This window comes from Plecotus auritus (assembly GCF_963455305.1).
Source record: "Plecotus auritus genome assembly, chromosome: 5".
NCBI classification, from domain to species: Eukaryota; Metazoa; Chordata; class Mammalia; order Chiroptera; family Vespertilionidae; genus Plecotus; species Plecotus auritus.
This window is the reverse complement of record NC_137776.1, coordinates 58,337,084-58,351,508: the sequence shown is the minus strand read 5'-3', so window position 1 is coordinate 58,351,508 and position 14,425 is coordinate 58,337,084. Positions and strand designations below refer to the sequence as shown.

Here is a 14,425-nt window from a genome sequence, read left to right as displayed (position 1 = left end):
CATGTTTAGGATAAAAGTCGGCAGTACTATCTTTCTGACAAACAGTGACAACTAGAGTTTCTGTTATTATGTGACCGATTGGCCCCTGGATGTGCTCCCACCAAAAAAGGAGCACTCCTCTACAGGACTGAGCTACGCGTTTTTAAATAACGCAGACTGTACCTCTCAAATGTCAATGAAGTCAAATTCTACTGAGAAGCTACTCCAGTTTATTTTGTTACCTGGGCATTCTGGTGATGTTAATGCTGACTGGGAAAGTCCCCAAGGACTTAAAATCTGGAAACTATCACTGTGTCGATAATGAGGATTCACAGATCCATCTTGTACTGAACCTCTCTTAGAACACAATTTATATCACTCTGCACAGTAATCGGATCAAAGAAATATTTAGCTGCTAAAAACAATAGGAGCCACTGCTACTTACGGCTGACACAGCTTCACCAGGTCCTGGTCTGTGGTGTTGGGAGGCAGTCCTCGGATATAGAGATTCGTTTTGCTTAGCTGATCCCATCCTGAGTTGCTGCTGCTGCTGCTGTTGTTATTACTGCTGGTGGTGCTGGGGCTGGGAGGGGCCATGGGGTGGGCTGGCACCAGAGACTGCTGGAAAACAAAGAGGAGTATTAGAAAGACTCGTATTTAGCACCATTCAGAAGCTGTTTGATCTGCAACATGAAATGAGGTTACCAAGACATCAAGACAGATTTTCTTAAGCTACTTTAATATACTATAAATTTTAATTTATACCTTAAAAAACGTGTTTGTCCTAAAAAAATACCTTCTCCCTTTCAACATGAAATTACTAATAGGATTTTATTCAGTAGAATATTCTGATGGGCACCTTAAGTATGACTGAATTTATGTAAGATTAATTTAGTCACACATTTTAAGGAACATACCTACTGAGACTCACAATTAACTTCCATGCAGCTTTGTGGTAATATTTTAAAATACGGTAATTTAGAAATCACTAGACTTTTGAAAAGGTTTTCACATTCTGAAGAACATCTGATTGAAAGTTGCTGATAATTTTATTAAGATGACTTGGGGGGGGGGGGGGACACACGATTACTCTTCAAGTATAAGAAAGTTAAGAGTCCAATCAAGATTATCAAATAAGGAAAACTTCACCTAGTTCTAGGATAGGCATACAGTTTCATTGAGACATCTGGGTAAGACTGACAGGAACTCTGCCTTTTGCTTTGGCTAACCCAGTGGAATTTAACCCCTGTGAGAATGGTGAAGTAAGTATCTGGAAACCTCCTCACGTCTTGCAGCAAGCAACATCTTTTGTAAAGCTTGCAACCAGGGCTCAGTGTGGTTTCACAGTCAGCAGCCACTTAGGAAGAATGACTGAAACTGTGCTCACACCAGATAATTTTCTGTTAACCAATAGAAAGCAACCACAGCCTCCGCCCCTATGCCACACACATGACTTTTGAGGAAGTTGGATGGTTCAGTTTGAGATGGAAGTGAGCATACCCCAAGGTGTCCTCACAGCAAATGTTCAGCAGCTTCACAGCAGGACAGAAATGTTTTCACCTCACACCTTCTAAATAACAAATATACTAACCCAAGGACAGCACTTAGGTTTAGTAATAGCTTGAAGATATACAATTAAACAGACATTCAACCCAAATGTAAAATCTTACAGCTTGATCTTTACTAACACAAACAAGAAAATTAGGCATCTCTAAGACACAATTAAATTTCACTTTGGGAAGTTCAAAAAGCAGACCCCTTGCAATAAATATAACATTGCATAATCTCAACTATCCATGATGGACAGCTGGCTCTGCAACCAGTTTCTGCCGTGACCATCCTAGTTCGCCTGTATCACAACACACTGGGATTCCCCATTAATCTGACGTGAAAGCATTTCGCTTCTTTATGTCCTACTAGAGGCCCAGAGCATGGATTCGTGCACGGGTGGGGTCCCTCGGCCTGGCTGGTGATTGAGGCCTATCAGGGGGCTGGCTGGCTGAGGGGAGGGACTGTGGTAGGTTGGCCTGCCAGTCCCCCTCCCCGCCCCCCCCCCCCCCCCCGCCACACACACACACATCGGGGCCCAGGGGCTGGGACCACGGGAGGTTGGCCAGCGTCTGGGCGGGGGAAGGGGCCACAGGAGGTTTGCTGTGGGATTCTGCCCCCTAGTGGTCAGTGCGCATCATAGCGACTGGTCGACCGGTCATTCGATCGTAATGGTCGCTTAGGATTTTATATAGAGAGATACTATGCAGATGCTACTTCTCACTGTCCAGGGTCCTTGAGTCCAAACACCGCTTTACCTCATGAGATTCATTTTTATAAAAAAGAAGCAAGAAGAGTTAACAATAGTCAATGTAAAAATAAAGGACAAACCTGAACTGGGAACATCAGCATTGCTTAATCCAAGACAAAACCTGCCTGAGATCAAATCCCATTAAGTGTCCTGATTTATTAAGTCATTGAGCTCCGATCCTTTCCTCTCGTCCCTGGCTTTCTCTAAGGGACAGCGAAGCTGGGTTTCTAGGTATAGAACTAAGAATAAGCCCTGTCCCTTGTTCTGCCACAGGTGGGACCTCAGACCCCCAGCCATGCCACACACAGGCCTGTGTTTCTTCTCCAAAGTCACTCAAGTCATCTGCTAGCTGCTACCTGAAATTAGCCAGGCGTGCCCCATTTCTCACTTCAGCTAACAGAGGTGCTGGGAAGTAACACACAGCGGCCTCTCAGTCCCAAGCCTTTGATTTACACAAGAACTTGTAGCTGTGGACAACCGAGGCAAGAGTGAATTTTTTTCTTAAATCATCTCTGATGAGCATCTGAGGACCTGTCCTTGCCCCAAACCTTACTGTTCTTCACCGCAGGACCCGGTATGTGCAGAGCAGCTAGTAGGGGATGACACGTGGTCACCATGGGTAAGACCTGGAGAAGTCTGAAGGAAGCTATGGACCAGGGCCCTCCTCTCCTCTCAGAGGGATTATACCAACACAAAGCAAATGGACCGTCACACATTTCAGAGATGGCATTCCTAGTCTACATCAGCTCTAACCTCTGCTTTGCTCTGGGATGGAAAGTGGAGGGCCGGGTGTGGACCGTATGATTACAAGAAATATTTAAAGGTATGATTTATGTGGAGTTTATTTGGACATGAAAGTAGTAGGTTTTTATTTATGTATTTACTTTTGGCAGAAGTAGAAGCATGATTTATATCTCAGAATTTGCACAGCTGATTTAATATATCTTTGACAGGCCTCCATATTTATTACAGTAATATTTTCCAACTCTGGAAAGTAGGTGGGGAGCATGTAGTCTGTCCCTCCCTGCTTCCCCTCTGGTCTGCCCTAAGGGGAAAGAGATCTCCTAGTACCCCATCCTAGGTGGGAGAAGGGGTTTCCTGAATGTACCCGGAGGGGAACCAACTGACATCTGGTGAATCCTATACAGAACAAGTTCAAATTCAAATGTTATTCTAATGTCAACTATTTCTCAGAACTCGCTGAACACAGAGAAAGATATCTGAAAGAGAGAAGCACTGAATTGTTATAGGTTGTCAACTTTTTATTTCCTGGTGCAGAAAATTTTTCATCGAAGACTAAGTTTTTAGAACTTGCTGAAAATAAAAATTTAAGTCCTGAAAAAGACTGGACACATATTCAAAGAAGAAAATTCATACACAATAAAGCTAAGTACTCCTAAAAATTCAGAATGGGTTAATTCTAAACATGTGAGTAATAATTTCTGTCATGTATTGCCTGCTTAGTATGTGCTAGACATGGTGCCAGTTGCTCTATGTGCATTACTTTACTTAATCCAATGAGGCAGGTACATGATTGCTCTCCCATTTTGCAGATTAGGAAACTGAGTCTCAAGGGGGGTTAAGTAATGTACCAAGACCACACATTTAGTAGGAGGCAGGGTTGGAATTTGAACCCAGGTCAGCTGGATAATAAAGCCGGAACCCTGAAACAGTACTCTAAATGGCATCTCAAACACTGTCTACTATCTCCTAAAAGCCCTATTTGTAGGACAGTCTTCAAATTTCTCTAACATATGACAATACCATTGGTGGCTATGTTTTCCTAAGAAAAGCAGTCAAAGGTGCCTTTAAACTAATTTAATGAGCAAACAGCTTGTGTGTGTGTGTGTGTGTTTAACAAAGTTAGCTTTAAATAGGTTAGTTTTTTAAAAATTTTACCTTATCTATCTTTTCATTAACAAAAAATCCGGTGTATTAAGGCTGAACAGAGCACTTTAGGAAAGCTCAAGGTAACCAGTAAAGAACTAGACCCTCCCTCCCAGACTGAAAAGCACTGACAAGTCTTCAGCTGCAACTTCAGAACCGGATCACCTCAAAGCAATGACATTTTGTAGTTATGCCTCAATAGCACAAATGTTAAACTTTAAAAAAAAAAACTTACAAAGGGAGGACTTTTTACCAAACTCCATTTTCATGACTGGTTGTCCTTTTACATTTTGCCTTTCAAAGCCCCCAAGCTACCCTGTAATTTGAGAAGACACCCCTCCCTTTCCCCTGGTCCTTGGATGAAGTCTGTAACTGATTTACTGGTACATAAATTCACCTAATTAAGGAAGGGGGGGCGGGAGGGAGGGATACTACAGCTAAGTGCTGACTCATCCTAGTACTAGTAGTCTATCTCAGAACATAGTAGTCTCTCCCAGCCTCCTCTGGACCAGCTTCACTGCTTCAGGTCATAGAAACAAGCTACCTACCAAAGCTGCCTATCCAAAGGCCGGGGAAACGAGCTAATTCCGTCTTCATGGTAACATTTATGGGGGCTTAATTTGCATGCCAAAGTTGATAGAAAAACATAGTCAGTGGTAAATAAATGGGGTGGCTCCATTAGCATTCCCTGCACAAGTGGGTGTGGGCACCAGCAGGAAGAGAGCATGTCAGCAATCAGGAGGACTTCCTGTGTGGAAAGCACTCAGGGAGGACTTCCTGTGTGGACAGCTCTGAGGCCTCCATCCCTCCAGGAAGGCCCACGCGCCTCCTACATTAAAAGACAGGATGATGAACAACAGGCACATGACAACTATACCCACAGCAAATCTTTCCCTCTCCATCACATCATACCCAGTACTAAGCAGTCTCTTCTATACAAATGGAAGCCTAAAAGTCTTTTACAAAAAAAGGCAAAAATTAATCATGTGTGAACTAAAATGTAACAGTAACCATGTGCGTTACTGCAGATGTCTATTCAGCAAAGATAATAAAAAATAAAGACCTATCATAAATTCTATTGTCTCATTTCCTTCCTATTTCTAATAAGCTCAAGAATAGTGCTCTGGCCAATCTTATAGCTGAAGCTGCCCTCTCCCCTCCCCCTTACTTAGTAACTTCCCTAAGAATTCTAATACATTTTGAAGAGAAAGGAAACCTACAATCCGCCTTTTCATTACCCTCATGTCTTCCTTAAGGTTATCATCCTTATAGTTTAGGAGGGCTATAATCCATAATTTCATCCCCACCCTGCCACCTCCTCTACAGAGAGAGAGAGAGAGAGGGAGGGAGAGAGGGGATGGGGGAGACCACCTTATCCAGAAGCAATATAATCACTACAGTTGCTCCTGAGAACTGACAAAAGTTATGGAACATTATCATTTACACCGGGATATAGTATAATATCAAGACTGGCATGAACTGAGTACTACGTAAAGATACTATATACTGTACTAATTACACACATTGTTCCTCTCCATAAGCTTTTAAAATGTGAAAGAAATTGAACAATTTAAGGGAATTATCAAACAGGAAGAAGGGAAAAGCATCCAAATGAGGATATTTTCTTTGTTTCCTTTTAGAAACCTGAGTGGCTCAAAGAGGGCTAGTAATAGTAGCTGAGAAAGATAAAGGCACAGGGAGCTGAGAAAGCATATAAGCTGAGCAGTGCGGGGGGGAGGGGGGGGGAGATTAATGAGAGATGAGACACTGGTCAAGAAGCAGAAGTTCTTCCGGGTAGATCAAACTGAAGAGACAGCACCAATTATATTAATGAAACAAAAGTGCCTCTTCACACATACAGGTCCTTACTTTTCCATAACGTGGGGGAAGGACAAATGGGCAAACATCATTTAATCCCATTTGATGTTAGGATAGCAAAACTTAAAATCACAAGGCCAACTAGTTAATAAAACTGGTTCTCATAGCTATATACAGGCCGGAGGGGGGGGGGGCGTTACTTGAAATATTATAGAGGGACCACTCTGTAAAGTATATGATTGTCTAAGCACTATGTTGTGCACCTGAAACCAATACAGAATAATACTGAATGTGAACTATAATGGAAAAAAAAGATGGAAAATTGTATGTTATATGTTTTTCATCATTATAATAAGAAAAATGGTTCTTATATCATCACTGTCCTGTTTGGTGACAAACTCTGCAGCCTCTAAGACTGTAAAATGGAGACACAGGCTATTCAATATTTGTGGTTGGATTACATCTGTCAGAGGAGAGGGGTCCATATTGTTGGGTTGGCTGTTCAAATATAATCTATAAACAAAAATTCCCAATAGATTTCACACTTCATATTCTCAAAGATGCCTCCCAAAGCTGATCCCTACATGTAAAGCTACAATCTCTACATAAAAATGTCTTCAGGTAAAAAAAAAAAAAAGGGAGGCGGGCTTATATTAAATAGCCTGTGGATACAACATGGCTGACTCAATGGATGGAGACCATGTTGCAGAAATGAAAATCAACTTTAACCAAAGGGAAAAGACCTTAATTAAAGCAACCTGCACAAGCTCTTTGTGGTGGAGGTAGTGGTTGTGAAGGAGTAAGAAGAAGAAAGGGCAAGCAGGTGTTGAAAATCCATGGTAGAAAACATACCATAGATACAACATGTGATTCCCGAGGTCAAATTTCCCTTCAAGGTTCCACCAAGAAACTACATTCCTTATCACTCAAATATCTTTTAAAGATCTGATTCTGTGCTCCTGCATGAAAATCAGTTCAACTGTTCCATTCTTTCCAAAGGTCTTCCCAACAACCCCACTGATGTCCCAAGTTGCCTGCTGAGAACTCTGGGCCAAGAAACACACCAGAGTTCTTTTCCTGTTTGCTCCTTCTAGTTTCTGTAAAAGCATTTATAAGAGGGGAGATAGATAAAAACCAACGTGCAACCTCCATAAATATATCAACTAATCTTTGACAAAGGAGCAAAAGCAATACAATGGAACAAAGATAGTCTCTTCAGCAAATGGTGCAGGAACAACTGGACATCCATATGCAAAAAAATGAATCTATACAGCAACTTTACACCCTTTGCCAAAATTAGCTCAAAGTTGATCATAGACCTAAATGTAAAACACATAAACTTCTGGAAGATAATAAGAGAAAATCTAGATGATCTTGGGTAAGATGCCTTTTCAGATACAACACCAAAGACACAATCCATGGGGGGGGGGGGGAATTGATAAGCTCGAGTTCATTAAAATTAAAAACTATACAAAAGACAGTATTAAGAGAATTAGAAAATAAGCCACAGACTGGAAGAAAATATATGCAAAAGACATATCAGGACTGCTATCCAACATATATTTAAAAAATCTTAAAATTCAACGTAAGAAAACAACCCAATTTTAAAAATGGGCCAAAAAACCTTAATAGACACTTCACTAAAAAAGATATACAGTCCTAGCCGGTTTGGCTCAGTGGATAGAATGTTGGCTTGCGAACTGAAGGGTCCCAGGTTCGATTCCAGTCCTGGGCACATGCCCGGGTTACAGGCTCAATCCCCAGTAGGGAGCATGCAGGAGGCAGCCAATCAGTGATTCTCTCTCATCACTGATGTTTCAATCTCTTTCCCACTCTCTTCTTCTCTGTAATCAATAAAAAGATATTTAAAAATATATATACAGATGATAAATAAGCACATGAAAAGCCGCTTCAAATCATATGTCATCAGGAAATAAGAATTCAATAAAATTTTAATTTAATAAAAATTAAAATAACAAGATACTACTCACTATACACCTATTAGAATGGCCAAAAGGTGCAACACTAACACCACCAAATGCTGTGGAGAACAGGGAGCAACAGGAACTTGATTCACTGCTGATGGGAATGCAAAATGCTACAGCTACTTTGGAAGAGAGTCTGGAGGCTTTCACAAAATTAAGCGTACTTTTACCAAATGATCCAGCAATCACACTCCTTGGGATCTACCTAAAAGAGTTGAGAACTTATGCCCATCCAGGGGTTCTGGGGAGGGAGGAATGAATATTTAGAGCACAGAGGATTTTCAGGGCAGTGAAAACACTTTGTATGACATTATAATGGTGAATACTGTCATTAAACATTTCTCCAAACCTATAGAATGTAAAGCACCAAGAGGGAACCCTAAGGTAACCTATGACACTTTGAGTGATTATGTTGTGTTAATGTGTGTTCACCTTTGGTAAAAAAAATGTACAAGTCTGGTGAGTGATGTTGATAATGGAGAAGGCTATGTATGTGTGGGGGCAGGGATATATGGGAAATCTCTGTACCTTCCTCTCAATTTTGTGGTAAACCTAAAACTGCTAAAAAAAAAAAAAATACAATGTCTTATTTAAAAAAACCAAAACCCAACATATAAATACCAGACTGAAGGAGTTAAATCCAAGTCATTCACCAGAAAACTGAGGGTCAAGAAAGGAAGTGAGGGGATTAAGCAATAGGTTCAAAACTTCCTTACCAGAAAACACATGCATTAGGAAGGAAAAGCTTTTAACAGTGGGCTCCTGGCCTTATCTACCCCTTAATTGCATCACGTATAATAGGGTAATATGGCACAGTTTCTAAAAATAGTGAGAGTTCAACCAAGGGAAGATCAGGGACGAAGGAGCCTGAGACAGAAAGGTTGCAGAAGGCTTCACAGAGGGGCTAGACAGCTGAGTGAGCTGAATATTAATGACAAGCCATTATGAATAAGAGGAATGGCAGTCTTGAAAGGGGTGGGTGTGAGAGGAGAGGAGACAACAAAAATACAGACAGGAAGGGTCATTCTTCATGAAAGTGAGTGGGGAAAAACACACACCATCTTGGTTGGTTCAGAGGATATGCTAGAACAACTTGATTTGGAGTGGGGGGTGGGTACTGGGAAGGTAGTAGGAGAACCTAGAAATCAAAGATAGAATATGGATAGGATGTCGTCAGATATTACTGTACAGAGTCTCCGAGGGAGAAAAGAGAATTTAAGGAGGATAAATAATCCTGGCTGGCATGGTTCAGTGTTTGAGAGGTCAGCCTATGAACCAGGAGATCATGGTTTGATTCCCGGTCAGGGCTGGTGGGGGCTGTGCAGGAGGCAACAGATCAATGATTCTCTCATGTTGATGTTTCCATCTCTCTCTCCTTCCCTCTTCCTCTCTGAAATCAATAAAAATACATATTTTTTAAAAAGATTATAAACGAAAAGGACAACTGGTGGGGAACATAAAACTAGGGAAATTTTTTCCCCTCCTCTCTATGAAACAGTACATAGAAAAGAAATATTACTGGATGGGAAAATCTGGACACCTGGATTCAAATCTTGCCTTGGCCAGGGGTGGGGATGTCACATCTGGGAAGCTCAGTGCCTCACCTGGAAACACACAGGTGAGGCTGGGTGATTCTGAAGCTCCCCTCCAACTCTCACTGTTAACACTGGAATAAAGGCTCCTTGCCATCTCCAGCTAAGGCCTAGCAAGACGAACACAGCCAAGACCTGTGTTCTCTTATCTGCCTGCCAATAGCCAGAGAAATGGAGCAAGAGGTTAAACCGGCAGACCAGGAAGGCAGGCGTACAGCACTTCACGGTGCAGCTGGAAGACGGCAGGAATCACACGGCCACCCCTGCAACCACTCAGGCCAAGCATGGATTCCCTACTCAGTCACAGATCACTACGAGGAAATATTATAAATACACGTGCTATACTAAAATCACAGCTAAAGCTTAAAGGAGCAAAACAAATTTTATTGACGTAATAATATTCAGAGTTCCTGAAACCGGAGTGTTCTTAAGGTGAAAATATTCTAGCTGAAATTACCTTAATAACTCAGATCTATCCAGACTCTATGCTGGTTAATAGCCAGGCATCTTGTGGTTTCAATGCGTAATCAGTGTCAAAAGGTGCACTGCACGTTCTGTTTACTCTCTTATATGTGTAAGGACCGTGCAATAGTTCTAAAACCACCTTAAAGCTCAAAACAAGAAGCCAATTACATCCTAAGCAGCCAGCTATTAGAACAGGGAAAACACAAAACCCTGCCCAACTCCAGGTGCAAAGCACTCTTCTGGGTTCTGAACGCAGGTGTGTGGAAAGCACCTTTCTCCTCCTGAGCCCCACGTGGGGGGTTTTCAGATCCACACCAGTTTTCTTCCTCAACACAAAGCCTTGTGAAGGGGACAAGAGTGAACTCTTCTCTTCCTTTTTGCTCAAAATAAGTTGAAAGAAGAAAACTTCCTACGGGAAGTGCAAGATCACCTTTATCAGGACAGTTCAGAACACCTCTGCCGGCTCTGTGTTTCCTGCCTCACCCCGGTGAGGTAGGCTCCCAGCGTCCCCAGCTTCCTCCCAGCTGTTTTGTTAAAGGCCATGCACAGTACAGTTCGTATCTTCTCCCAGTATTTCTTTTTTTTTTTTCCCCCAGTATTTCTTGTAAGTAAAGAACTACCGCTGAGATTGCAGAAGCTTCAGGGTGGAAACACTCTATTTTTAAATATCCTTTCTTCACATCAAACAACACTTATTGAAAGTATTGTAAGTTGATTAACTTAACATTAAAGACAGAAAGATTATGAGTCAGCTTACCCCAAAATAAAACTCCAAATGAATTTATTCAAGTTATTTATTTTCTTACATGCAAGGGACATGTGAATGAGCTTACAGTATTTCGGGTTTCACAAATTAGCTCCTAGAGAGAAAAAAAAAAGCATGATCTGTACTTTCAGGAAACTGAATGAGTGTATGAAATCTCCTCATAAAAATTTTAAAAATGAAGTCTTATCTGAGTGTTGTGATTTGTCTACAAGCAAAGTAAAGCATCAACAGAAACAAGTTTTCATTCGTAAAAAAATGATCGATTATATGTCTGTCTCATGATAAAATCCAGCAGCTTAAATCTGATCCAGTGTGGGAAACCAGTACACAAAAGCTCTCTATTTCATACCCCTGTGTGTCTGTGTAAAGATCTCCGTGTGTGGCTGTGTGAGTAAATACAAGGGAGCATGTAGACAGTTGTCTCTGAGAGACAAAACACAGTGTTGTTGTTTTTTAAACTTCTTTTTTTTGCCAGAAACTCACCTAAAAAATTAACTTTTTGCCTGAGATTTCAATCCTGTATACACACATACATACAGAAATGAAACAAAAATTCTGTGTTATTTTTCTTTACCATATGATATGCAATGTACCCTAATATTATCTTTTCTTGCTGACAGCAACCTATTAAATTGATTGAATAGCCCACTAATATTACCACTTGCAGTTTAAAACACGGTGGCCTGCTGCCTTTCTCAAACTTTGATGAGCACAGGAATCACTTGCTTTGTAAAAATGCAGATTTCGACTCAGCATTCAGGTGAGGCCAAGATTCTGTAGCTCTTGCAAGCTTGTAGGTGATGTCCATGCACAAAGCAAGACTCAAGGCAGTGAGGATATGTGAGGATGAATTTCAGAAATGTCCCTTTCCAGCTTTAAAAGGGAAAAAGCTGCATCTATTCACAAAATGAGATAAAAAATCTTTGTTCATCTGATTTCCAATCGAGTATCTGCTCAGAATCACAAAATGTTAGAGCTGAGAGAGACATCAGAGATCATACAATTCAATTAATTCTCCACTTGGAGGTATAACAGAATCTTACGATAGGTCTGAGGAGTGGAGGTGGGGGCAGTATTTTTATTTTTATCAGAGGGCTTGGCTTTTAACAGGTTGAGAAACACTGATCTTATCCAACCCCTCACTTTTCAGGAAACCTGAGGCCCAAAGAAGTCAAAGCATGTATATATACTGTATATATATACATACTAGTGGCCCGGTGCACAAAATTCATGCATGGGGGGGGGGGTTCCCTCAGCCCAGCCTGCACCCTGTCCAATGGGGGTTTAAACTGGCAGTTGGACATCCCTCTCACAATCTGGGACCACTGGCTCCTAACTGTTCACCTGCCTGCCTGCCTGATCGCCCCTAACTGCTCTTCCCTGCTGGCCTGATCACCCCTAACTTCCCTCCCCTGCTGGCCTGATCTCGCCCCTAACTACCCTCTCTGAATCGGCCACCACGACCATGGCTTTGTCCGGAAGGAAGTTGGACGTCTGGAAGATGGCCGGTTGACCCAGTCTAATTAGCATATTACTCTTTTATTAGTATAAACCAGGGGTGGGCAAACTTTTTGACTCGAGGCCCACAATGGGTTCTTAAACTGGACCGGAGGGCCAGAACAAAAGCATGGATGGAGTGTTTGTGTGAACTAATATAAATTCAAAGTAAAGGAGCGGAGGGGAGAGCAAGAGAACCCTCTGCTCTTTTGGCTCCGCAGGCCGGATAGAACAGCCGAACGGGCCAGATCCAGCCCGCAGGCCATAGTTTGCCCACGGCTGGTATAGACAGATTATAGGATAGGATTGCTTAAATTGGGGGGGGGGGGGGGAGCCTTTGTCAGCAGGAGGAAATGCTATTGCAGACAAAAATACACAATCCCTATATCTGGACTGATAGCCAGCCATATGCACTATTCTGCCAAATCAGTCATTAAAAAGTTGAACCGCTTTCTTACACCTTACACCGAACAGCTGTTGCCCTTAAAACCCCTCCTCAGCCCCCACCTTAGGTCTGCCTTCGCAGTTCACCCAGATTAGGTTCTGATTTGTCGGTTTCTATGCTAGTCAGCGTCAAAAGCTCCACCTCCTAGGCAGCCATTGGCTCTTCGCACTTCACCCAGATTTGGTTCTGACTGGTCTGTTTCTATGCCAGTCAGCATCTCTGGGCCTATCTCCGGGCCTGATCAGAGAGGCAGGGCTGTTCAGCAGCCCCCGTGGAGGACCGGAGAGAAAGAGAGACTCAGCTGCTGGCTAGGCCTGGAGAGAAAGAGAGAGGCAAGGGCTGATCAACAGCTGCCACGGAGGCTATGGATCAGACCCTGCTCCTCTCTCCGGGCCTCATCCACAGCCCCCTTGGCAGTCAGTGCTGGGTTGCTGCGCCCACAGCAGCAGCAGTCAGTGCTGGGTCCCCACAGCAACCCAGCACTGACTGCAGGACTGACTTCTGGTCGGTCAAGCCTTCGGACGTTACAGACCCTGGGTTTTTATATATTAGGATATATATATCTCCAAGGTCATACAGCTAATTCAAGGCAGAACTAGGTCTCCATTCCCACCCCTACTGTCAAAAAGCCCTAGCCCTTGTTTGGCACAAACATTGTAGCAAGGATGAAAGTACATGCCATGTTTTCTAAAACAGTCTTAAAAAGGAAACTTATATGCTAGTCCTGTTCAGTCATCACAGAAAAGAAGGTACCTATTCTGTACAGCCTCTTTTATATCCTGCATTCCATCCACCTTGTATTTTTAGATGACTTACTTGGATGCCCATGTCTAGTCTATGCTAGACAAATAGTTTCTTGCTTACCCCCCAAAAAAAGTAGGGGGGGGGGGCTTATACTGTCTATTAAATATATAATTCTTTAAAATTTCTTGTGAATGCTACCATTTCTATTTTTGTGTTTATAATAAAAATTTGTGAATAGCACCCACAGTCACTACCTGTATCTACAAGAAGATAAAAATTCAAACAGATTATTATAGCACTTTGTGGCCTTTCTATCAGAAATGTACATTCAAGGTCAACTGACAATTTAATGGGCTTAGATCAGAAACCTTTGAAGAATCACTAGAATTGTCCACCCACCATCTCCAATCCTGTTTCCTTAAAAAAAAAAAAAAAAAAAAGTTATAAGAATTCTCCTTTCCTGTGTAACAGTCCTGGCTATTATCCTGAAGCATCACAATGACTATACTCATATGAACAGGCATGTGGGCCCTGCTCCCAGCAGCTGGCCAGTAAATTTGGAGAACTGTTTCTCTTTTGACTTGATCAGCATTTCCCCAGTTTTGCAGGGGCAAGTTCTCTGACATGTCAGACTTCTCTTGATGGATACTACACACTTAGACGGAGTGCGCGCTGGTGCCAACAGTCCTCAGGTTCCTCCCTGTAGGGAGCCAGGCCCTGCACTACTGCCCAGTCACTACGGGAGTGATGCTATCATCCTTGGAACACCTAGTGCCCTGGACGCTAACCAACCCAAACGCTGGCACGAGTCACTCCTCTCTTCATCCTTTCTGAAAGATAAACTGAAGAACTTCATTCTGCAGTAAGCAGAATCTGGGAAACAGTTTCAATATTTACGTAAACCAGACGTGGCTTTTCTTTCCCCCCCGTTTAGTTTTTAAATTATTT

At 42.2% G+C, this 14,425-nt stretch overlaps 1 protein-coding gene across 17 annotated transcripts in view; it reads right to left on the bottom strand.

Annotated features, from left to right (window-relative positions):
* RBMS1 (RNA binding motif single stranded interacting protein 1) overlaps positions 1–14,425 on the bottom strand; it is a 225,774-nt gene that overhangs the window by 93,589 nt on the left and 117,760 nt on the right. For 11 of the 17 annotated variants that reach the window (XM_080671302.1, XM_080671295.1, XM_080671292.1 and 8 more), the window contains exon 2: positions 425–600. In XM_080671302.1, coding sequence (XP_080527428.1) covers positions 425–600 — 176 coding nt within the window. The remainder of the gene's footprint in view (positions 1–424; positions 601–14,425) is intronic. The other 6 variants (XM_080671287.1, XM_080671296.1, XM_080671293.1 and 3 more) reach the window with 1 other exon arrangement.